Here is a 23,208-nt window from a genome sequence, read left to right on the forward strand (position 1 = left end):
TATTTAGTAAGAAACAATATTGTTCTATATTTTTCTGCAGTAAAAAAATGAAAAAAAAATTATTTTTTATAAATGATAATTTTTTTAGAAACATTAGAAAATGTATTATTTCTCGTCATTCCTTAGCCATCATTCATATCTTTACAAAGAATTTAAAAGATCATGATTATGAAACTCAGTTTAACATTCTTTCAAAAAAATTTGTGAAACTCAATCGAACCAACAAATAAAAGATATGTTGGGAGAGAACATGATATTTTTACAGGTTCAGATGGTTTTACATTACAGGAGGCTCAACTGATGACATTGTGAGGACCATAAACATCTCAAGAAGTCTATTGCATTTACATACATAATATGAAATCTTGATTTGGACGATGAAATGCATGAAAGTCATATATTTTACGAAAATGATATTGCAACAAACTATTTTTAACTAGTAAGAAAAGTGTTTATACCTACAACATGATCGACTTTCATTTCTCGTGGATGAATTTCGACAATGTAAGAAGTTTTTCTCTTACTTTAATATTGAACATATTCCAAAAACAACAAAAATGAGAGAAAATCTTGCACGCAATTCTTAAATTTTATGTTTAGCTATAGCTTATGTTGATTTTACCCGACCAATTTAATTTGCTAAATCGTTGTCTTTTTAGAAGTAGTTTATTTTTTGTTGGCAAAAAAAAATAAAAGAATTCAAAACTTTAAATACGAAATATAACATAAGAACACTTTTATCAATGTTCTGAAATTACTTTTAAAATATTTATTTTATAATAATTAAAAAAATTATTACGGCCAAATTTTTAATTTTATATTTCGGCTAATACTTCTAAAAAATAATGATTAATTATATTTACACCAAACAATGGCAAATTGTTATTTTCATTCTATATACAATCAAAGAGTAAAATAATATGTTTTATAGGTGTTTCTTGCATGATAGAAAACTACGGTTTATTCAAAAAAAAAAAATCAACCAACTTATCTAGTCTTTCCATCATTTGGTAGCTGATGCTCTTCTACATCATCAGAGAAGTTCTCTCTAGCGTTTGTGTCCACGGACTGTGCTTAGACAGTTCAAGAACGATTTTGAATTAGACAATTTAAACGAAATGGTCATTGTTGGGCAACACTAAGAAGAATTTGCCAGTGTTGGAAAGACTTATCATAAATGAAATGTAAGATGGATTCATGTCTTTTAAAACAACTCCAATCATAATATCAAATTTGGTGTTAAAATAACACCAAATCTAGTGTTTTGGTGTTCTACTTTATTTTCATCTCTAACTATATCACCAAATTTTAGATTAAAATCTAGTGTTTGGGTGTTCTATTTAATTATCTCGATCAAGTGGCTATCTTTCTGATTTGTGTTTTACAATTCAAGTTGATTCAACAGTAGCTTAAGAAAAGCTAATTCGGAACAGAATCGATAAAAACAAATGAAAAACATATCTTTAAAATGTCTGAATATTGCAATATTATGGTCAAAGGTTTAGAAGTTTGTTTGCTATTTTTCGGTATGCAAACACCTAATTTTTATCTTAGTTCAAAAATGCCACTTTAGAAACACTAATAATGTGTTATCGATTATGTTTTATTCGGTTAGTTTCTAGTACTAAGAAAAAATCATTAGTTTATTAATTTTTATTAATTATTTTTATGATGTAATATATTTTAAACCAGGTAAAATAAAACAAACTGTTAAAAATAATAATGGCCAAAGTCTTTCAGTTTTTATTATATTTATAAATATTACAATTGATTTTACATTATATACCCAAGAATCAATATATAGGCTCATGCATCAACTAAGTTCTTTTTGGATAACCGTAACTCACCACTAACAGGACTATTGACTTTCTTGCTATGATGCACCTGAACCGGCTTATATGTGTAAATTTTGGCGCACCAAAGATAATACACAAAATTAATAGCTTGTAACAAAGTAATTAACCAGTAAAAATACTCAAGTCTCCCTTGGTTTAAATTTTTATCTGGCAACCAATTGCTCCCATCCGGTTTAGCACTGAATGTATGAACCAAAGTCACAAGTAAAGTACTCGCATAGTTTCCAATCGAAATTGACATCCAGAAAAGTGCCATCGCCGTGCTCCTCATACTCTCCGGCGCTTGGTCATAGAAAAACTCCAAACTTCCTATCGACATGAAAGCTTCAGCAATTCCGTGGAGGCTGTACTGAGGAATCAACCACATAAATGAGATCGGAATCACCGTGTGTGGTTTATCCAAAAGTCCATGCTCTAATGCTACTTGTTTTCGTTTGATCTCAACGAACCCGGCGATGAGGGTTGCAATTAATGAGATGACAAATCCAATTCCCATTCTGTAGAGGAACGTGATGCCTCGCTCGAGACCAGTGAACTTTCTTGCAATCTTTACAAAGATGCGATCGTAGAAGACAACTGTGCAGAGCATCGCAACAGTTGTGAAGACAGACATTGAACCGGCTGGAATTTGGAATGATTTGGTTAGATGTCGGTTCATAGTTTTGGCTTGTTGAAGAGAGAAGGTTCCTTGTTGAGCATATGCTGTGAATAGGAGGATCCCAGAGGCTCCGATTGGACCCATCCGGATCACTGATTTGAGTTCTTCAACTCGGTGGACTGTGCTTAATCTCCATAGGTTAGGGATTTGACCCGACTTCAAATTGTCTTCCTCAGTCTTTATCGCTGCTTTGTCCAAGAAACTATAAATATAAAAAGCATATGTTAGTAGGCTTATGACAAATGCAATGATTTGAATTAATTTTAGAAGCAATATTAGAACCAGAATTTGTGTGAAATTTAATGATTGAAATTAAGTAAAATTAAAAAAATATATTATATGAATTATTTGAAGTATTTTTTTTTGTTAATTGCTATCTATTATCATGGATTTGCATAAATTTTTATTTTTGTTAAAAATCACTGTTTCAAAATAATATATATGTTTTCTGAGAAAATTCTGAAACTTTTTTACGTAGAATATAATTATTTTGTGTTAAATTAGTTCTTTGTGCTGTTAATAATGATTTTATTTACATTTTTTTGTTATTTGTATTATATATTTCTATTAGGTTGTATATTAGTATTAGATATATATTATTTAGAAAGCGAATCAATATGCTAATTCCCCGTCCTCAAAATTTTACTTGATTTTTGTTTCAAATGTTTCATGATCTTTGTTCTATACATCGATTTATTTATGTCTTGATTTATAAGTTTTTTATGATTCTGGATAATGTTGTTTCAAATTACTTTTCCGCCATTTTTAATTTTAATTTTACTGTTTTCCTTTCTATGAGAAAATAAAATATATTTTTATGTTTTTCGACACAGGTTTCAAGAATTTTATGAATATATATATATATATATGAAATTTTGAAACTGTAATTTTTTGAGTAAAATTATGAAAATTATATTTCAGTAACATAAAATTTAATAAGATTATAAAATGAATAATAACTAATATTTTAATATAAGTCTTTAAAATCTTTAAATTGGTAATAATAGAATTTTACAAAAAAAAATTACAAATCATTAAAAATCTAATCTCAAAATTTATTAGAATCTATCTACTAGTAACACGAATACTCAATCTTGAAATAAATATTTGTATTTCAATAGTTTAAACTTTATATTTCAAAAGAATCATAGTATACTTTTTCTTGTTCTTGACACAAATTGAATTAGTAAATCAACTATGACGATAGTCAAAACTCAAAAGGCCTATAATAAGTTAGCACTATTAAAAAACATCGTACTATTTTGTATAGTAAAAATATTTCGTCACTTATCTCTAATATAATCAAATAATTCGACTATATGTTAGTCCTTCCGAAATCACCATGGTATGTATCGTAGTGCACGATGCCTTAATTGCCAGAAGTTTCGATATGAATTGGAAGAAGACGAGTCCCCAATTGATTGTTATTACCTCATGTGTTTGGTGTGTGTGAGTATACCGTCTAAGGAGATAGTAGCATCAATCTCATCGTTGAAATAGAGAAGAGTATGATCAGATACCATACTCAGTTTCCTTTTGTGAAACGCTGCAACTGCCACTTGGATCAAGCGGGTAAACGGACTACCCGATGGACGCAAGTGACGATAAAGCCTGAAACCGCCGACAAAAGCAATAACAGACAGGAACATAGCCAGTGTTGGGATTCCCAAACCTACACCCCACCCAACGTTATCTTGGATGTACACAAGAACCGTCACCGCCACTAAAACCGCTGCACCCATGATAAAGTAGAACCTAATAATTTGATTACATCAACAAATTTTCATTATTTCTGGTTATAGCAACAACAAGGATAATTAGAAGAAAATTACTAGCTAGATAATATTTTAAACATGGGTTTCTAGTTCCATCCAAACACATGATCATAGTTTGTTTGTTTTTGCTAACAATAGTTTTATTTGGCAAAAACAAAAACACATGATCATCATAGTCATAAATTAGCTTTACACATCTAGATTATTAGTTTATTAGTTTATTACTTTAGTTTAATCGATCTAGCAAACTTTAATAGTTGTTTAATAGTTCATTTTCATTTACAAAACTATAAGAAAGTTATTCCTTATAATTGAGCTTCCATCAAAACATTTGCACGTCCTTGAACAGCTTAAACCTACAGAAAAAGACTTAAATAGCTAATACCTGCATTTTTAACTTAATAGCAGCATCAGAAAGTCATGTATATAGTTTTTAAGGTACAGACAAATGTTAAATACAAAAATATTTTAATGTTGTATAATCTGTACGACCAATTTAAAAAATAAAAACCACTATGCAATCTCTATGAAAGGACTCGGAATTGTTGATGTATATATGCAGTAGAAAAGGTGTGAATAATATAAATTACCAGTTGAAGTAGTTCCAGGGTTTGGTGGTTTGCTCTGGATCCGACTCGTCGAACTGATCCGCACCAAACGCAACAACGCAGGGTCGGATCCCACCTGACCCGATAGCTCCAAGAAGAAGAGCTATATACAGAACACTCAACTGTGCTGTGTCTGCTACTACACAAACTTCTTCTCCTTTACATGGTGGTGGCCTTAGCGTCGGTATTATTGCCGATATCGTAAGCAATGTCATCCCCTGTACGTTTTTATTCGGTTTACAACTTCTCGTAGAAGACTATGATAAAGAAAATGAAAATTTGACTAAGACACCGTCGAGAAGAACTCAACTTTGGTTTATTCCGAGTTTCCTATGGTCAGGTTAAGTATAATTTTGTTAATAAAAGTTCTTTATGTATAAACATACGATTTGGTAGATAATGGAAGCGAAAGTGATGGTCCAGAAGCGGCCAGCGAAGGAGTCGGCGATAAAGGCACCGACGAGAGGAGTGAGACTCGAAGTTCCGGCGAAGTTAGTGAGAGTGTTGGCTGCTTTGGTTAACGGAAGATGAAGCTGTGTTGTTAGATAGCTTATCATGTTTGAGTGAAATCCAACCACCGCCATTTTCTCACACATCTCGTTCGCTGATAATCCATCAAATATTAATGATAATCGGTTTCATTTACACAAAACCAAAATAATAATCGTACTGAAGGTTTCTAGTCTCATACCGAAGATGAAGGGCATGGTAATTAATCCTCCCTTTCTTCGACTTGGCTTCCCATGAAGTTGTTTTTCTTCTTCACTGATCTTGTTCTTGCTCTGCTCTTCCATGTTGTTGAGTGTTTCCTTGTAATGATTAGTTATGTATTTTGTTTGTTATAACTTGTAAGTGTTGAAAATGGCAATATTTATAGGCTTTTTTGGTGTATATATTACTGGGTGCGTTATACTAGCCTTGGTCCGTCTGAGGTCTATAAAGGAACACGACGATGGTGACGTCTACTGATTCGCAGGCAGACTTAAACCGTATTTGCGCGTTCCTCAACGATAATTTAGTGGAAAATTATATCAAATGACCATAAAAAACTTATTTAAGTAAATGACCATCAATCAGTATAAGGTATGATATTATGTATATTTATGTATCAGTGATAAAATAGTCTATTTGAAATAACTACCACACATTTTATTCATTTATTTGTTTTTTTTTTCATTTTCAAATCCTCTATTTCTTTATATGTACTTCAAATTTTTATTATAAATAGAATAAACTTTTTGATCTTACTCAAAAACATGAAATAATTCTGAACATTCAAATTTTTTTTTTTCAAAATAAATACATAATTCTAAAATAAATACATATTTCTAATACAAATATGTACATGCATGTTTTATTCTACATAATACCATGTTTCTACTATTCTATAGAAAACAAATTTATTTTTATATACTTTCAACAATTTCAAATTTTTATTATTTATATAACTGAAACATTTACTCTTTGTTTTGATTTATATTTTTGAATATAATGTTTAGTATATTTATTCTAAAGTTGATTCATCTATCAAATTTTAGTATGATTAAAAATGCAATGGTTTGTACAAACCTACAACATATAGTATAGTAATATATATGATGTAGTATATAGTACTGAAGTTTTAAGAAAAATACTATTTACTTATTTGATAATGTGAAAAGATGGTTTTCTGAAATTTGTGATTTACACTCAGTCCATATAACATTTTTATATGATTTACAGAAAATCATATTTTAATTATTTTTCACTCACAATATATGATTATATTACATTTTGAACTTATCATATTAGTTTCGTTGTTACACAAATGACAGTACAACAAAACATACATGAATTATTGAACACACATAAACTAGTGTGCCAAATATTATTATGTTGATTAGATCAATTATGGTTATCCTTTTTATTTTATCAGCTATATGACACAACTTTTTTACAAATTCCACTGTGTAATTTACATCTCATACAATTCATGAGAATTTAATAGAATAGTATACTTGTCAACAGTTTTTTTAATTGTTCTTACATTATTATACATGTATCACTATTTGAATTTAAGAGACATGCAAATATCCTTTAAAAATAGACAAGTAGCTTTGCATGTTTATATAATAAATTCATACTTTTAAAACCGTATGCTATTCTATATATTACAAAATAGTATTATAAGTTATATAGTGGCTCTGAATGGTAACGTGCAGGACAACAGCGGGATAAATGCAGTGCAGTTCAAATAATAACAAAAATATATAGATATATAGGTATATGTAGAGATTTTTGTTAGTGTTGACGGCGGTGCGAAGCGGTTGGTTATCATTGAAGCCAATATGTTGAAGGAAAGTAAGGAATATTTTTGTCAATCTCACATGTCAAATCAATGTTTAGAAAAATGTTAGACGGTAGTTAGGCATTTTATAAGTTAGGCGTTTTATAAAGAATTATTTATTATACTAGAACACCTATATCAATTTTTAAGATATCATTAAAAAAAAATCATTTTGTTGAGGTCTGATATGTCGCCTAGGTTCGCACCTAGACATCACATAGCCCAACTTTTAGAACACTGTGTCTAACAGCAGGGAATGGTTAGTTATTTTATTTTTAATTTACCATGACTATATTATTTATTAATTGTCATAATCAATATATAGCTAGTTGGCAAATTATCCCTAGTTTAGTCCCAGCTTAAGTTATTGGACAAAAACCTGAAATATATAAAAACATTACACAATATAACAATTCTCTTATGAACTGTTGTTTGATTCCATGACCGTATGAACTAGTGTACTTTTAGGCTTTTAGCATCTTCTTAAGTTTTTCGGCCTGCATGCTTAGTTTATCGTGAACAAATTATGATCAATGTGTTGGTGATCAACTGATCACGTGGGAGTGACTAAAGTTTGAGGGAGTTTATAAAATTTTGTTTTACTTTTAGTAATTGTGGACAGCAAGTACCAACTGATAAAAATTACAAGTAGCTGTTATATGAGGTCAAATTTATGATCTTACGAGTTCTGATGGAGTCTTTGTAGCAGATCATACGGTATTTTCTACTCATTCAGAAAGATAAATTGATGTTGAATAAGTTGATTGAGATCAAAGAACTGGCCAAACGATTATATTTGTTGGTTTAACCTAATGGACGAGACGACTTGATCAATAACTTAAATAGATCAATAGATGCCACACAAATTTTAATAAAGCTGTGAACTCAAAAAATCAAGGGGGATCCACATAAGAAGCTTATCATTGATAAGAAAAAAAAATCTCATTTTGTTTTTGTTTTTTTTTTGCTAAAGGAAAATCTCAGTTTATTGATAATATTTTGAAAGGTATGCTTTACAGTATCACATACAGAGTTTTTTATTAATAGCTCTTCAGTTTTGAATATTTAGGGTCTCAAAATAATGAAAAGGAAACTAAATACACATCACATAAAAGAAAAGATACAAATGATAAATTTATCGTCTAAAGAGATAAATCTTGGAAAGAAAAGGGAGTTTTTTTCATTTAAACCAAATCAAATTTAACGTTTACCTTGGTAAAAACGGCGGAGATCCTATGCTTATTGTAAGTATATTGCCGGCATAAATATCTAGCTCACTCCTTATGCTTTGCCATTTTGAACTTCAGTGATACTAAATATTGTTTGGGATTGGTTTGTCTTCAAAAGATGTCATGCGACCGTTGGTGCATGTGTCACTAGGCACATGCCTATCTTGAGTACTTTTTAATGTCTTTGGACTTAATTGCACGCCTCTAAGTCCTGGTCCTTGAAGTTTCCTTGTTTGTACATGTCGTCTAGGTTTTTTTTATTTATTGACAATCTCTCTACTGCCTAATTGGATTCTTCTCTTATGATTCTAGTACTGGATCTTGTTTAGAGTGGTGTGAATTTGCGTCTTCATAATCTATGGAAACTATGGACTTTAAACAAAGTGGTGGTGACCGCCTAGCGATAAAAGGTCCAGAGACATGGTGTAAACTCGCTCTCCCTCTATTTTTATTTTTATTAAGAACTCTTACACTCCCACTTGGTTAGTCAAAATGGTGTCAAGTTACTCGAGAGTTTCACTCACCATGAGATATTAACTAGTTTTTTTTTAACGTCATTAATTAACTAGGCTTTCAAAGTCCAAATCAACCCTAATTATCAAAACCTAATGGACTTTAGTACTTTACCGAGAAGTGTTAACTATACACGTAAACTTTCTAGAAATTAAACCTGATAAAAAGTAAGATCCATGATTTTCTAACGAGGTTTTATGGATATCATATTGTTGTGGTATCTGTTCTTACATCTTCTTTTAGACACCTTTTCTCAGTTTTGTACAGTTTGTTTTATTTTTTAGTAGTAATACTGTACTCTTTTGTGTATAGACCTAACAATACAATGTTAGTGAACACATAAGTTAATACGTATCTGCTTCTTTTTTTAATTTGTTTTCACATCTTTAGCGATAGATCAATAACAGATAAAATTGAATACTCCAGTTCTTAAAGATAATTAAATGATTTTAATTTGAGTGCTAGTGTCTGTGTTGAAGTATTTTCGCATGCGTTAGAAAGGGACTGCAAGAGAGTAGAGTTGGGAATCAGATAATATCACATACATTGTGGGGACTCTCTAACCTTTTTGCACAGCCAAACCCACTCTAGTGCCAGTGACTGCCACCCAATGACTTTTACTTATATAGGACTTTTCTCTCTCCTTTCATTCCAAAAATATCTCTTCATGAATGATTACAAATTACTGTGAATACAATTAAGTGATCATAAAGTGAATGAAGTGTACTCGCGATATGTGTATTAAATTGTTAAATCATTCTGACATCACGATGCTTTCTTTAATGCCAAAACATAACGTGTTCCCATTTTTCTATTGTGATATTACTGTTAGAGCAATGTTATCAATGAAAACACTATAAAGTTCCTTGAACAAAAAAATTAATATTTTAATAAATTATAACTAGATAACTAAAAGTTAACTATAAAGTAAAAATTCAACCAATCCATAGTCTTCAAGTGTCAAATGGAATTCTAGTGAATTTTTAAAAAGTTTTAAGGGTATCTCCAATGAAATTCTATAATTTGCTTTATATTTTTCTCTAAAACAGAGTAACTCTATTATAAATTTAGATTTACGGCATATCCAATTCAAACCTATTTTTTCTCTATAATTTCACTAATATAGAGTAACTCTATTATAAAATAATTCTTGCTCTAATTATTTATTCAATAATAGAGTTACTCTATTACATAATAGAAAATAGAGGGATATCACATTTTCACTCCAAATATAGAATGAAAAAGTAGGCCTACGAAAAAGTGTTATCCCTCTATTTTTTCATCTATAATAGAAACCATTGAAGCAAAAGTTACCCTAAAATAGAGTTGCTATATTTTAGTGATAATTATAGAGGAAAAAATTGAATTGGAGATGGTCTTACTCTAATGGTGTTATTCTATAATAAATTTACTCTATTTTACGGTAGAATATAGAAGAATGTTACTTTTTATTTTGTTTTAAAAATAAAAACATAATATTCCTATATATTTTACTCTATAATAGAATAATTCTATTATAGAACAACACCACTAGGACATCTCCAACTTTCACTCTATTTTTCACTCTAAGACAATCTCCAGTGGTACACAATAGTTTTCTCTATATTTCACTCTAAAATAGAGTAATTATACAGTTGGATTTACTCCAATAGTTCACTCTATAATAGAATTACTCTGTAAAAAAAATAATTTTACTCTATATTTCACTCTATTATAGAGTAATTCTATTAGACCAGACCATCTAGAAAAATAGAGTAACTCTATTACAGATTAACTCTATTATAGAGTAAACTATTGGAGCAAAACTTACTTTATAATAGAGTTACTCTATTTTTGTAGGAATTATAGAGAAAAAAATAGGTATGGGTTGGAGATGCCCTAATATAGAGTGAACTATTGGAGCAAATCCAACTTTACAATAGAGTTACTCTATTTTAGAGTGAAATATAGAAAAAAAATATTGTGTACTATTGGAGATGTCCTAAAATAAAATATAATTGGAATGGAACCCAACTCTATTATATAATCACTCTATTTTACAATATTTTATAGTAAAATAGAGTGGAGAACGAAATAAATTCTATAATAAAATTATTTTACTTTAGAAAAAAAATTGAGTAATTATAGAGTTTCATTGGAGATTGTCTAATAAAAAACCCTATTCTACTATCTCTCTCCTCTTTTGATTATTTTTATCCTTTTTTATTCTAAGAAAACCCTATTCTATTAGAACCTCGAGCAATTCTTAGAAGATTGGATGATGTTATAATCCTAAAGATTGGTCCACGCCACTCAGAATCGCAGTTTCTAAAGTGAGATTGTATTTTCTTCTCGACTGTCCATTTCAAATCGTGATCATTAGTATCTCAATTCTTACAAAAATAAATAAACAAATAAAATTATATATTAATTTATGAACATAATATAATAAGTATTTGAAATTTGAGATATCCAGGTAAACTTATCTAATATATTAAATATTTTTGTATAGATATCTTAAGTTTCAATATATATTATTTTATAATTTTCTTTGTTTATTATAATTTTCTTTTAGAGATAGTACTTGCCTAAAACAATCCTTTGTTGTGTATATTAAAGTGTCTCATCTTTTTGTAAAATTAAGGAATCTTATTTACAAAGTTCCTCTCTATACGATGATATGTGATGTGTGTTCTTACTCCATGTTATCCTAAAACATGTGAGACCTTTTCAGCCTCATAAAACATTAGGACACACCACATACAAAGTTATGCCACGCAACAATTAGCAAAATCCTAAATTATAAATCCATAATATAGTAGAGGTTATACAATATGGATTACAAAAAAAAAAAAATCTCTAAAATACTACTTGTAGGGTTTAAACTTCTACTTTCTAGCCATGTTTGTTATGCGGTTTTTTGTCACAACTATTGTAATAACAACGATGATCAATTAAACAATGGATTTTAGTTTGTGTTGAACTAAGTAATCATTAATCAGCAATATCGACCAAATTATTGTGTTCTCATTGGTTCAGCTATGGGTTTCCACAACATATTTCAACAATTAGTGGTTAATAAACCAATTTGATATATTTTTAAATAATAAAATGACATAGTTTTTAACTCATTGGAATATACCAACGCTAATAATAGTTGACTAAAGCTATATATACGATATGTAAACAGGTTAAATGTTCCATCTATGAAGGGAGTGTAAATTAAAATTTAACCATTAATAAGAATATAATATATGTGTTAAAAATTATTGACATAAATTGTAATGTTACATGATAGAAACATTTAAAATTGTGACATTTAAGAGATAGTTTAAATTAAAAATTCACGCATGTAATAAGTCATGATTTATATATGTTTAATAAATAAGATATTTTTATTTTCAAGGTGAAATAGAAATGGATATCGCTTTCCAACAAAATCTTTTTAAAATCTTTGTAAAGTGTATTTTTGAAAAGTAATCATTTTAAGTTGTTATTATCATTAAAATATTTTATTTTATTTTTATTTTTCCTTTATATATCAAACTAAATTAAATTAAAATTTCTGATTATATTTAATGATAACTAAAAGTTTAAATTAATCAATTTTTGGAATAAAGATTAAAATGATTCTGAAAAGATTTTGTTTGAATTTTCTTAAATAATTTTTTTTATTTTAAATATAAATATAAATAAAGATATTTATAATTAAGTTATGTACATTTATAAACTTTCTAAATAATGGTCTAACTTAATATATCACAAATGAAATGAAGCGGTGACTTCTATTTTAATAGAATAGAATTATAAAAACAAACATATAAAACACACGTGACACCTTCTGATAAAATTTTAAAATTTGATAACTAAAGAAGTGAGACAGTAATATTCTATCTTTTCCACCAAAAGTAAATGGCCCAACCACGATAAAATTTAAAGATTTTAGAAGAAAAAAGCAAGCATGGAAAAAAAAAATGAAGCTGCAGAGGAAGTCACGAGAGTTGATGAACAGATTAGATGTGATGCGGGCCGTAACGTACCACGTGTTTAAAGGCCCACTTTCTTCACTCCCGATGGCCCACTACAAATCCCACCAGAAAATATCTACCGATTTTAACGTCCGTATGTATGAGATTCAGAGAGCTCACATGGGTTGTAACTCGTAAATGTACGTCGGTATGATAATAGATCTTTAAGATATAACTTTTTTTCCTTTTTTTTGATGACCGAGAGGTTCCGGGCCAAAGCCTAATCATTCCCCTTAGGGCGAGACCCAACCATGTAATATAATTTTCTTTTGGAGAGCGAGACCTCTCCCAACATGAATTGAACATGTAACCTTCATGGTCCCTACATTACCGGCAACCAAGGGTTTTAACCACCAGACCAACTCAAAGTTAGTTAAGATATAATTTTAAATATAAAATAGGTTTTTTTTTTGTAATTAAACCCTTAGACTAAAGAATAATCATTAAAAAACTATCAGCTAAATATTCTGTGAAATAAACATTCAACTTTAATTTCGTTAACGTATGTTACTCTTCGTCTAAAAACTGTGACGGAGGGTGACATACGTTAACGATTTATAAGTTGAAGATTTATAATGTTGAAAACTTAGTTGAGTGACATACGTTAAATTTTTTAAAATCTTTATAATCATTTATACATTGTTTTAGATTGATATAAGCCTTTAAAACTAATTTGAATACATTGTTTTATAACCGATTTATAAAGCTTCATAAATATTTTAATACTTTTACATATAATTAATATGGTTTCACAATAATTTTATAAGTTCTTACAGTTTCTGTTATTTGTTAGGATACAATAATCTAACATTATTTGTGATATTACTGAAACATAAAGTAATAAAATAAATCAAGAATAATATATCAAATATATTATTTTATTGATCAAGAAACAAAAATATAACATATTGGTTCAGAAATCAATGCGAATAAAAATAATCATGCATTATTTTTTCTGGGATCGAGGCAAATATGAGCCGGATGACGGAAATCATGAAAATAGAAAAAAATGTGCCTACTTTATATAGAAAGATTGACTTCATAGATGAATTATTTTTGACACTACTGAAGACTTAATACAACTTAGAAACTTTAAATTATTTGATATTTGACAATGACGATATAAATACACAAATGTTTTTATATCACTATTGCCAAATATCAAATAATTTAATATTTTAAAGTTATATTAAGTTGTAAGTAGTGTTGAAAATTATTAATTTAGGATGTATAAATTAATTTTATAATAATTTAATATATTAATTCACGTTTAATTATTATTGAAATTTTCTATATATATATATATATATAATTGAGGAAAATTAAATAAAAATGTATTATTAGATTGTTCCAAAAACAGTAAAGATCAAAACATACAATGACTAAACAAACAAAGTTTTGTATATAACTCAGGTTGTTCGAGTTTTTTTAAGGAGTACTTCACAGAAGCAGAATGTTATAATTCAAAACAAAAAGAAGAAACATATTATTACTTTGGGAACGAATACCGTCATAGATTTTTTGTCAAAAAAAAAAGCTGAAAGTTGCACACTTTTGGTTCCAACTTCAGATGTTGACTTATGACCAGACTACCTTTTTCCCCTAAAAGATACTTCAAATTCGCATAAACATCAAGAGTTACAGCATGATAAACCAAAGCCGACGGAACAAAAAGTTCCTCGGAGTCAAAGCCCTACAAAAGGGAAGCAGACATACCAAAGATACACCAACAATAACCTTAAACAAGAGCAGAAGATACACTAACACACAAGCTCAGACCATGGCTACAAACATTTCCTAATGAAGCAGAGGAATAATCCGATGGATTGCGAAAGATTAAAGACTAAAAGCGTGAATGGTTCAAACAGAAATTAAGAACATGGAATAGGACCAGAACATTTGCTTAACCATTGTCCCAGAGATGTCTTACCAGCGAGGCCGCAATGCTAGTTCCGGTGACCAACAATTTCTAAAAGAACCACCCAACCAAAAAGCACAGACTTAGAGAGAGCCAAAGAATCACAGAGGCAGGACCGGTAACCACACTACTTATACTATTACATTACGGAGATTTTATGAAATTTAGACTTCAAATATTTTTCTTTTATTTAAATTTATTTAATGTTTAAAGATTATGTACACTACTCTAAATAAAGAAGCAAATAAAATACTCTATTAAACTTCATTTTCCATGTTTGTTTTAATATTGCCAACAAGATTTTTCTGAAATAATTATTTTTTCTAGAATAAAATCTCTAAAATCATCACTATTTTATGACAAGATTTTTGTAACACCAAATAATTGATATAGATGAAATATATAGTTTTGAGAGGCGAACCCTCCGTAATTTTCAACTTCCTTCCAAGACTTATGAGTAACATTGTTGTACTGATATTTTTATTATGTACAATAAGAACAAAAACAAAATTGGAAAAGATCGAGATCTCCAATAAAGATTTGTCTTATTTTAATCGAAAATGAGCCGAGGAAGAGATGGGTGAGACCGTTTTCCTAGAGAACTACATACTGATGCTAGTATCCCCCATAACTTCATTTCTTGTCTATTTCTTTTATTTAAAAGGTTTTTAAATTTATTAATTAGTACAAACAAAGCTAAAAACAGTTAGGTAATTAAAAGAAAGGATTGTTTTTTTTTTTTGAAAAAGGGCTTAAAAGAAAGGATTGTTACTTTTATTCCATCGCATTATTTACAAATTAATATACTAAACACGGACTAATTCAAAGGATGATCGGCCATATAACAACAGTTTTTTTTGTCCGATATGAATTGATATGCTTCTCAAGAATCTCAACAATATTTGGAAGATCCTCACAGCTATGACATGGAAACCCTACAATCTGTCCGGATGCAGATGTCTCGAATCAGGAAAAAACAAGCGCAAAAAAAAAAAATCAAAATAAGTGATATTTTATCCCCATATTTTACCATGCATTCTCCTCCATAAGAAGGAAAAAAATTCAGAAAATCTAAATTCAATCACTCCCAGTAAAATTTCAAAAAATCTAACTCTAGACTTGATTCAGTTTACTAGAAAAATGTTTAGAATAAACGGGAAAGCATTTTAACCTTACTTCTCACGCACATTTTCTACTGATCTAAATATTTCACAACATATTTTCCGAATATCTTCTCTCAGTTACTTGATACATGATTTTCGCAAACGTTTGAGGCCTAATCGTCTCATGCAAATTAAAATGAGAGGTAGAGAGAGGTGACTTCTCTAGGAGAAAAGTCCAAATAGAAACACGAACAAGACATACAGTTAGTACTAACGTACTAATCAACACTTACATTCTATGATTATAAAAATATCACTGAATTGACCAACATTTTAAACTTTGGGTTAATACCTAGATACTACACTAAAAAGCCAATCACTCAAAAATACCAGTTGCGCATATTTTTGCTGAAAATGATATTTTAGGTTGTTCTTATTATTGTTTGGCTTATAATTTTTTGGGGAGTCTTAATCATTTTACAGTTGTTCAACATTCAGAGTATGCTTCGAAAAAGAGGGGAGGACAGGTGTATTAAGTTTTATAACTAATTGATGAGTGCATCTGAAAGACAAATTTGAATCTCGTGAATCCTTCACATCAATACAGCGATTGAGTGTCTTATAGTATGATTTGATTAAGTTGGGTGCATAATGAAACAAACTAATGTGATAGAACTAGTGGACAATGTTCTTTTAAAAAAAAAAAAAGTAGTAGACAATGTATCACTCATAAACCGAGACGCTACACATCGATCTTGGACTGTCTCTAATCCTCTCTTTTTTTTTCTTTTAATAACTGTTGTCGGAAGTTCAAAGTCCTATCTTCGTACCGACAGTCCGAGACTTTTTTTTGGTTCAACGTGAACTTTTCATTAATCCAAGTAGTATATACAAGGTTGTAAGTTGTAACTATTAGAGATTTGTTGCTAAAAATAAAATTTTCTTTTAGAGATTTAAACCAACGTACACATAATGAGATTATCATCTAGGAACATTTAGAAATATTTTACGAGATCCAAACATTTTTTCAAAAGACAGAGACTTTGCTTCTCGCTAATTTTGTTAAATAAATTTTAACTTTCAGTGGATGGATAAAACTTTGGTAAACGAGGTTAGCTACACGATACTTATGTCGCTTTTCATTTAAATAAGATTTTTTTTGTATTTAATGGCTGAACGATCTCAGCACATACACGAGACTTATGTTATTTTCATTTAAATTTGTTAAACTACGCTAGTTCCAGAATTATGCAACTAAGTACAATAAAACCACATATTTTTGCAGGTTTAAAGCTTCGAATGTTTATAATTGTACCACACCATAGTTAATAGTAACAAAAAATCTCTATATATATATCTATACACCTATATATTTTTGTTATTGTTAGGACGGCATCGCATTTATTTTGTATGTTGCCATTCGGATCTTTAGCCTACATTTTCTTTATCTCTAGTCACTTGAATTTGTATACAGTTTTATGTCTACTCTTTTTCTGTAATTTGCAATAATATTTTTTAAAAATACAATATGAAAACCTTTTTAAGAAATCGAAATCACGCTTCAATTTAGAGACCAAGATGTATGGAGCCACGTTGAAACAAATCACATCCTTCTATTTATTTATTTTGATAAATCCGTTCAAACTCTTATTTGCTTTATTGGACATCGCATTAATTCTCAAATACCGTAATAACATGATATTTGCTCCACGCGAACATAAATGTCAAGATATTGTATAAAATTATGCTGACAATAAAATAAAAGAATAATTACATTCGGTTCACTTGGCATATAACATGATATTTGTCCACTTGGTATATAATTATATTTTAGATTTATAATTCAGATTTTTGGGCTTTTTGTAATTTTAGGTTCTTCAGATATAAGAAATTAGGTACCAGTCGAACTTATATATTGAACTGAAAACAGTTCAATACCTTAAACTAGGACTGGAACTTTAGATCTTTGAATCCATATATTTTACCAACGCTTTTGTCTAGCTGAAGTTATTTGTAACCGTTTCTGTAGCCGTGTACCCGTGTTGCTTGATTTCTTTTTCTCAACATCAACTTTCATTAACCAAAAAAAATGAATACATGATTTTGATCACAGAGATTTAAATCTAACATACAAAAAATAATCTAGTATAACCTAAAATCATTAAATTAGATCCTATACTACCTAATCAACAGTCTGATGTTATTTAAAAAGAATATACTAGAGTAAGCTTCATTTATTATAACGTTTTCTATTTTAGAAGCCAAAATAGTAAAATGTATTAGAGATTTTCTTACGCGTTTTTATCTTTTTTTTACTTTGCCATGTGACATACTAATTAATAAATATTCAAAATTTTGGTTGAAATTATTAACTGATTTTTCAAATATAAAATATAATTATAATTTTTTTTTTGAAAACTACTATATTCGTGAGCAAACTCTAATTCACTAAAACTCGCTTGTTTAATTCTTATTTAAACAATTAGTAAACTCATTTATTAAATAAATCTAAAGACAAAGTTCAAACGCATGAAAACTGAAGCAGAGCGGTGAGTCAGTTCTACTCATTTTCACATATCATTGTTAGCATTACTTAATCCATTTATAAGGCACATAATTTATCTAAAAAAAACTTACAACATTTTCTACTATTTATATCCTTGTTAAGTGTTTCACAAACTTATCAAACCTTTAGAGGGTCTCTTTTACTCCCTCTCACTCCCTTCATTGCTTACACTACAGTGTAGCTACTGTAGAGTGTAGATCAATACTACACTGCAATGGCTTCTCCAAAAACTGCTGTTTCATCTCTTTCTCTTCTTGTAGCTTTAATCATCTGTTTTTCACCCGTCCACTCCTCAAACACCATCGGCAAAGGCTACCGTTTGATCTCAGTCGAAGAATCTCCAGACGGTGGTTTCATCGGCTACCTCCAAGTCAAACAGAAGACCAATATCTACGGCTCAGATATCACCACTCTCCGTCTCTTCGTCAAGTAAGCCTACTTCTTTAGATCCTCTACTTCGCGCCCTACGTAACCTTCTCTATTTCTGACCGTTGGATTTTTTCAGACACGAGACTGACAATCGCCTCCGTGTTCACATCACCGACGCAAGGAAACAACGATGGGAGGTTCCATACAACCTCCTCCCCCGCGAACAGCCACCACCGGCGGGGAAAGTCATCGGAAAATCTCCGACCACAGTCCATGAGATCTCAGGCTCCGAGCTGATCTTCTCCTTCACCAAAGACCCATTCACATTCGCCGTGAAACGTAAATCCAACGGCCAAACGCTCTTCAACACAAGCTCAGACTCAGCCTCACCCTTCGGACAAATGGTGTTCAAAGACCAGTACCTAGAGATCTCAACTTCATTACCCAAAGACGCATCACTCTACGGTCTAGGCGAAAACTCGCAAGCCAAGGGGATCAAGCTCGTCCCTAACGAGCCTTACACTCTCTACACGGAGGATGTGTCGGCGATAAACTTAAACACCGATCTGTACGGTTCGCATCCGGTTTACATGGATCTGAGGAACGTTGGAGGTAAACCGTATGCTCATGCGGTTCTGCTTCTCAATAGTAATGGTATGGATGTGTTTTATAGAGGAACGTCTTTGACTTACAAAGTCACCGGAGGAGTTTTTGATTTTTACTTCGTCGCTGGACCTTCGCCGCTTGATGTCGTTGATCAGTACACTTCGTTAATTGGACGGCCAGCTCCAATGCCGTACTGGTCTCTAGGTATGTACACGTTTATTCCGGTTATGTTTTACTGTCTTTAATGATTTAATGCTATTACATTAAGATTAGAAGACAATTAAAGACTTTATAGGATTAATGATTGTGTTTGTGGGTATAGCATTACTTTATAAATAGGAAAAAATATTGTATTATTTTATTTAGAGAAAACATTGAGGTCAATTTCAACTCTACTGTTAGAGTTCAATATAAATGAGTTAAGAGATGTTTTAATGTATTCCACTAATATAGAAGAATGTTATATTTTCTGTATATATAAGAGAATAATATTTTCTCTTAAATATAAATAAAAATAACATTATTCTTTAAAAATAGGTTAAATATAATATTTTTATTGTAGAGAAATATATTAGAATGAAACACACTTCTATATTCATAGTTTATATTTTTGAGAAATGTAAAAGTGGATTGAAAATCACACCGGATATTAGTATGAAATTGCAGGTTTTCTAAGTTTTGACTGTTAGTCAAAAGAAGTGTCACACGAAAATGGATTTGCCTATCATTGCTAATCAGAGTGATGAAAAATGTTATGAAATTAATTGTGTTGAATATTCTTTAAATGTCACGTGGTATTATTGATAGGAAATTCATTGTACATTATATCTTCTCCGACACAACTTTTAGTAATGTTACCCAACTGTCGCTTTCTAATTATGTTTCCCACCAATTAAAAAAGATATGAACATGAAGGCGTTTGACAAAAAAAAAAAAAAAGAACATGAAGACGTGTTACGTTGCTTTCCTCTTTTGTTATCCTTTAGGCGTTGAAAAGTTGACTCTTGATCAATGATTATTATTATCCTCAGCAAATTTTTATTGGTCACATGATTCTTGCTATGGTCTTTGCTAGAAATGGACCATGATTCTATTTTTATATACTAATCTTGTATGAAATTTTGTGTAGGCTTTCACCAATGTAGATGGGGATACCATAACTTATCAGTCGTTGAAGACGTGGTTGATAGTTACAAAAAGGCTAAGATCCCACTTGATGTGATATGGAACGATGATGATCACATGGACGCACACAAAGACTTCACACTGAATAACATTAGCTACCCTCGTGCTAAGCTATTGAAGTTTTTGGACAGAATCCACAAGATGGGAATGAAGTATATTGTCATCAACGATCCTGGTATTGGCGTCAACGCTAGCTACGGTGTCTACCAACGAGCCATGGCCAACGACGTGTTCATCAAGTATGAAGGAAAGCCTTTCTTAGCTCAAGTCTGGCCCGGTCCGGTTTATTTTCCTGACTTCCTTAACCCTAAGACGGTCGCTTGGTGGGGAGATGAGATCCGCCGCTTCCATGAACTAGTCCCTATAGATGGTCTATGGATCGACATGAACGAAGTGTCAAACTTTTGCTCAGGGCTATGCACAATCCCAAAGGGGAAGCAGTGTCCTAGCGGAGAAGGACCTGGTTGGATTTGTTGCTTGGACTGCAAGAATATAACAAAAACTAGATGGGATGATCCTCCTTACAAGATCAATGCTACTGGAGTTACAGCTCCCGTCGGTTTCAAGACCATTGCCACAAGTGCTTTACATTACAACGGTGTAAGAGAGTACGATGCTCATAGTCTCTACGGATTCTCCGAGACCATTGCCACACACAAGGGTTTACAGTCTATCCAAGGCAAACGTCCTTTCATTTTATCCCGGTCTACTTTCGTCGGTTCGGGTCGGTACGCTGCTCATTGGACCGGAGATAACAAAGGAACATGGCAGAGCTTGCGAGTGTCTATCTCAACAATGTTGAACTTCGGAATCTTCGGTGTCCCTATGGTTGGTTCAGACATTTGTGGGTTCTACCCTCAACCAACAGAGGAACTTTGCAACCGTTGGATCGAAGTAGGCGCGTTTTATCCCTTCTCGAGGGATCACGCAAACTACTACTCTCCAAGACAAGAGCTATACCAATGGGACACGGTTGCGAAGTCAGCTCGTAACGCTCTTGGTATGAGATACAAACTCCTTCCATACCTCTACACTCTTAGCTACGAGGCTCATATGACCGGTGCGCCAATGGCTAGACCGCTCTTCTTCTCGTTCCCTGAGTACACCAAATGTTACGGCTTGAGCACACAGTTCTTGCTAGGCACCAGCTTGATGATATCTCCTGTTCTCAAAAAAGGCAGAACACAAGTTAAAGCTCTGTTCCCACCAGGCTCTTGGTACCACATGTTCGACATGACTCAAGCCGTTGTGACCAAGACGGGGAAGCGCGTGGCTCTCCCCGCTCCGTTGCACTTCGTGAACGTTCATCTTTACCAGAACACTATATTACCCATGCAACAAGGAGGGTTGATATCTAAAGAAGCTAGAACGACGCCGTTTAGTCTAGTTATTACGTTCCCCGCGGGAGCTACCGAGGGATACGCGACGGGTAAGCTCTACCTAGACGAGGACGAGCTTCCGGAGATGAAGCTAGGAAACGGACAGTCCACGTACGTTGACTTTTATGCTTCGGTCGGAAATGGAACTGTGAAGATGTGGTCGCAAGTGAAGGAAGGGAAGTTTGCGTTGAGCAAAGGATGGGTCATTGAGAAAGTTAGTGTGTTGGGACTCAAAGGAGCGGGGTCAGCTTCTGAGATTGAGATCAATGGAAGTCCGATCTCGAACGAGGCTAAGAAGATTGAGGTAAGCTCGAAGGAGCATACTTATGTGGTTGGGTTGGAAGAGGAAGGAGAGAACAAGAGTGTGATGGTTGAAGTTAAAGGACTTGAGATGATGGTTGGTAAGGACTTCAACATGTCGTGGAAGATGGGTATTAATGGTGCAAATTAATTGGCATGTGAGAGTTTGGTGAAGTATTGGAGAAGAGAATGAGATTATTTACAAAAAAAAAAATATGCTCATTCTTATACGTTCGGATTATAAATGGGGAATAGAGGTTTGATTTTGAGATTGTGTCCCTCTTTTATCAGAAGATGTGTTGTTTTTTCGTTGGAATAAAAATTGGAAGTAAAAATATTATAATCATGAGACTTTAATTTCAGAAGGCAACCAATCTACTCTAGTTTGTTATAATCGGTTTGTGTTTGAAAGTGTGTGAGGGTTTCATCGGTGAATTTTTTTTTTTTTTGAAACATCATCGGTGATTTAAAACCCTTCTTTCTGTAGGATCTGCAATTCAATGACTTGACATAAATTTTGTCTTTGTTTTCTGTTTGAAACTAGTCTAATAACGTCTACAATTCTTCGGGTAAATTTGTTCGGAAATATTGTAAAAGAGATTTATGACTTTGCGGGCTGAATAGCATGTTAGATGAAGGTGAAATGGGAAGCTAGTTTTTAGTGTGTTTTTTCCTCAGCTAGTTTTCAAGTAGTTTTTAATATCTCGTTTTTTTCTTTTTTTTTTTGGGAAAATTGTTTTTTTAGAGCAAAAAAATGGTAACTATGTCTCTTTATACTAATCTATACTACTTTATGTCCCATTAGACTAT

The 23,208-nt window shown here is 31.4% G+C and overlaps 2 protein-coding genes across 2 annotated transcripts; one reads left to right on the plus strand and one right to left on the minus strand.

Annotated features, from left to right (window-relative positions):
* Nucleotides 1-1,715: 1,715 nt before the first annotated feature.
* LOC103830963 (protein NRT1/ PTR FAMILY 3.1) lies at nt 1,716-7,303 on the minus strand. The gene is made up of 5 exons (XM_009106787.3): nt 5,589-7,303; nt 5,284-5,501; nt 4,880-5,115; nt 3,946-4,269; nt 1,716-2,716 (listed from the first exon to the last, which is right to left on the minus strand). Exons 1-5 carry the CDS (start codon nt 5,689-5,691, stop codon nt 1,807-1,809), a joined length of 1,791 nt encoding a protein of 596 aa, XP_009105035.2. The 5' UTR covers nt 5,692-7,303; the 3' UTR covers nt 1,716-1,806.
* Nucleotides 7,304-18,632: 11,329 nt separating this feature from the next.
* Nucleotides 18,633-22,760, plus strand: LOC103830964 (alpha-xylosidase 1). The gene is made up of 3 exons (XM_009106788.3): nt 18,633-18,988; nt 19,065-19,738; nt 20,664-22,760. The coding sequence occupies exons 1-3, from the start codon at nt 18,774-18,776 to the stop codon at nt 22,547-22,549; spliced, it is 2,775 nt and encodes a 924-aa protein (XP_009105036.1). The 5' UTR covers nt 18,633-18,773; the 3' UTR covers nt 22,550-22,760.
* Nucleotides 22,761-23,208: the final 448 nt, after the last annotated feature.

The sequence above is a fragment of the Brassica rapa genome, chromosome A07 (assembly GCF_000309985.2).
Source record: "Brassica rapa cultivar Chiifu-401-42 chromosome A07, CAAS_Brap_v3.01, whole genome shotgun sequence".
Classification (NCBI taxonomy): domain Eukaryota; kingdom Viridiplantae; phylum Streptophyta; class Magnoliopsida; order Brassicales; family Brassicaceae; genus Brassica; species Brassica rapa.

Excerpts from the sequence above, each read along its gene's own strand:
- LOC103830963 (XM_009106787.3), bottom strand. The coding sequence starts at position 5,691 with ATGGAAGAGCAGAGCAAGAACAAGATCAGTGAAGAAGAAAAACAACTT. Across the intron at positions 5,116-5,283 it reads CTTCCATTATCTACCAAATC|GGGATGACATTGCTTACGAT; the intron begins GTATGTTTATAC and ends AAAAACGTACAG. Across the intron at positions 2,717-3,945 it reads ACACACACCAAACACATGAG|TTTCTTGGACAAAGCAGCGA; the intron begins GTAATAACAATC and ends TTATATTTATAG.
- LOC103830964 (XM_009106788.3), top strand. The coding sequence starts at position 18,774 with ATGGCTTCTCCAAAAACTGCTGTTTCATCTCTTTCTCTTCTTGTAGCT. Across the intron at positions 18,989-19,064 it reads ACTCTCCGTCTCTTCGTCAA|ACACGAGACTGACAATCGCC; the intron begins GTAAGCCTACTT and ends GGATTTTTTCAG. Across the intron at positions 19,739-20,663 it reads AATGCCGTACTGGTCTCTAG|GCTTTCACCAATGTAGATGG; the intron begins GTATGTACACGT and ends AATTTTGTGTAG.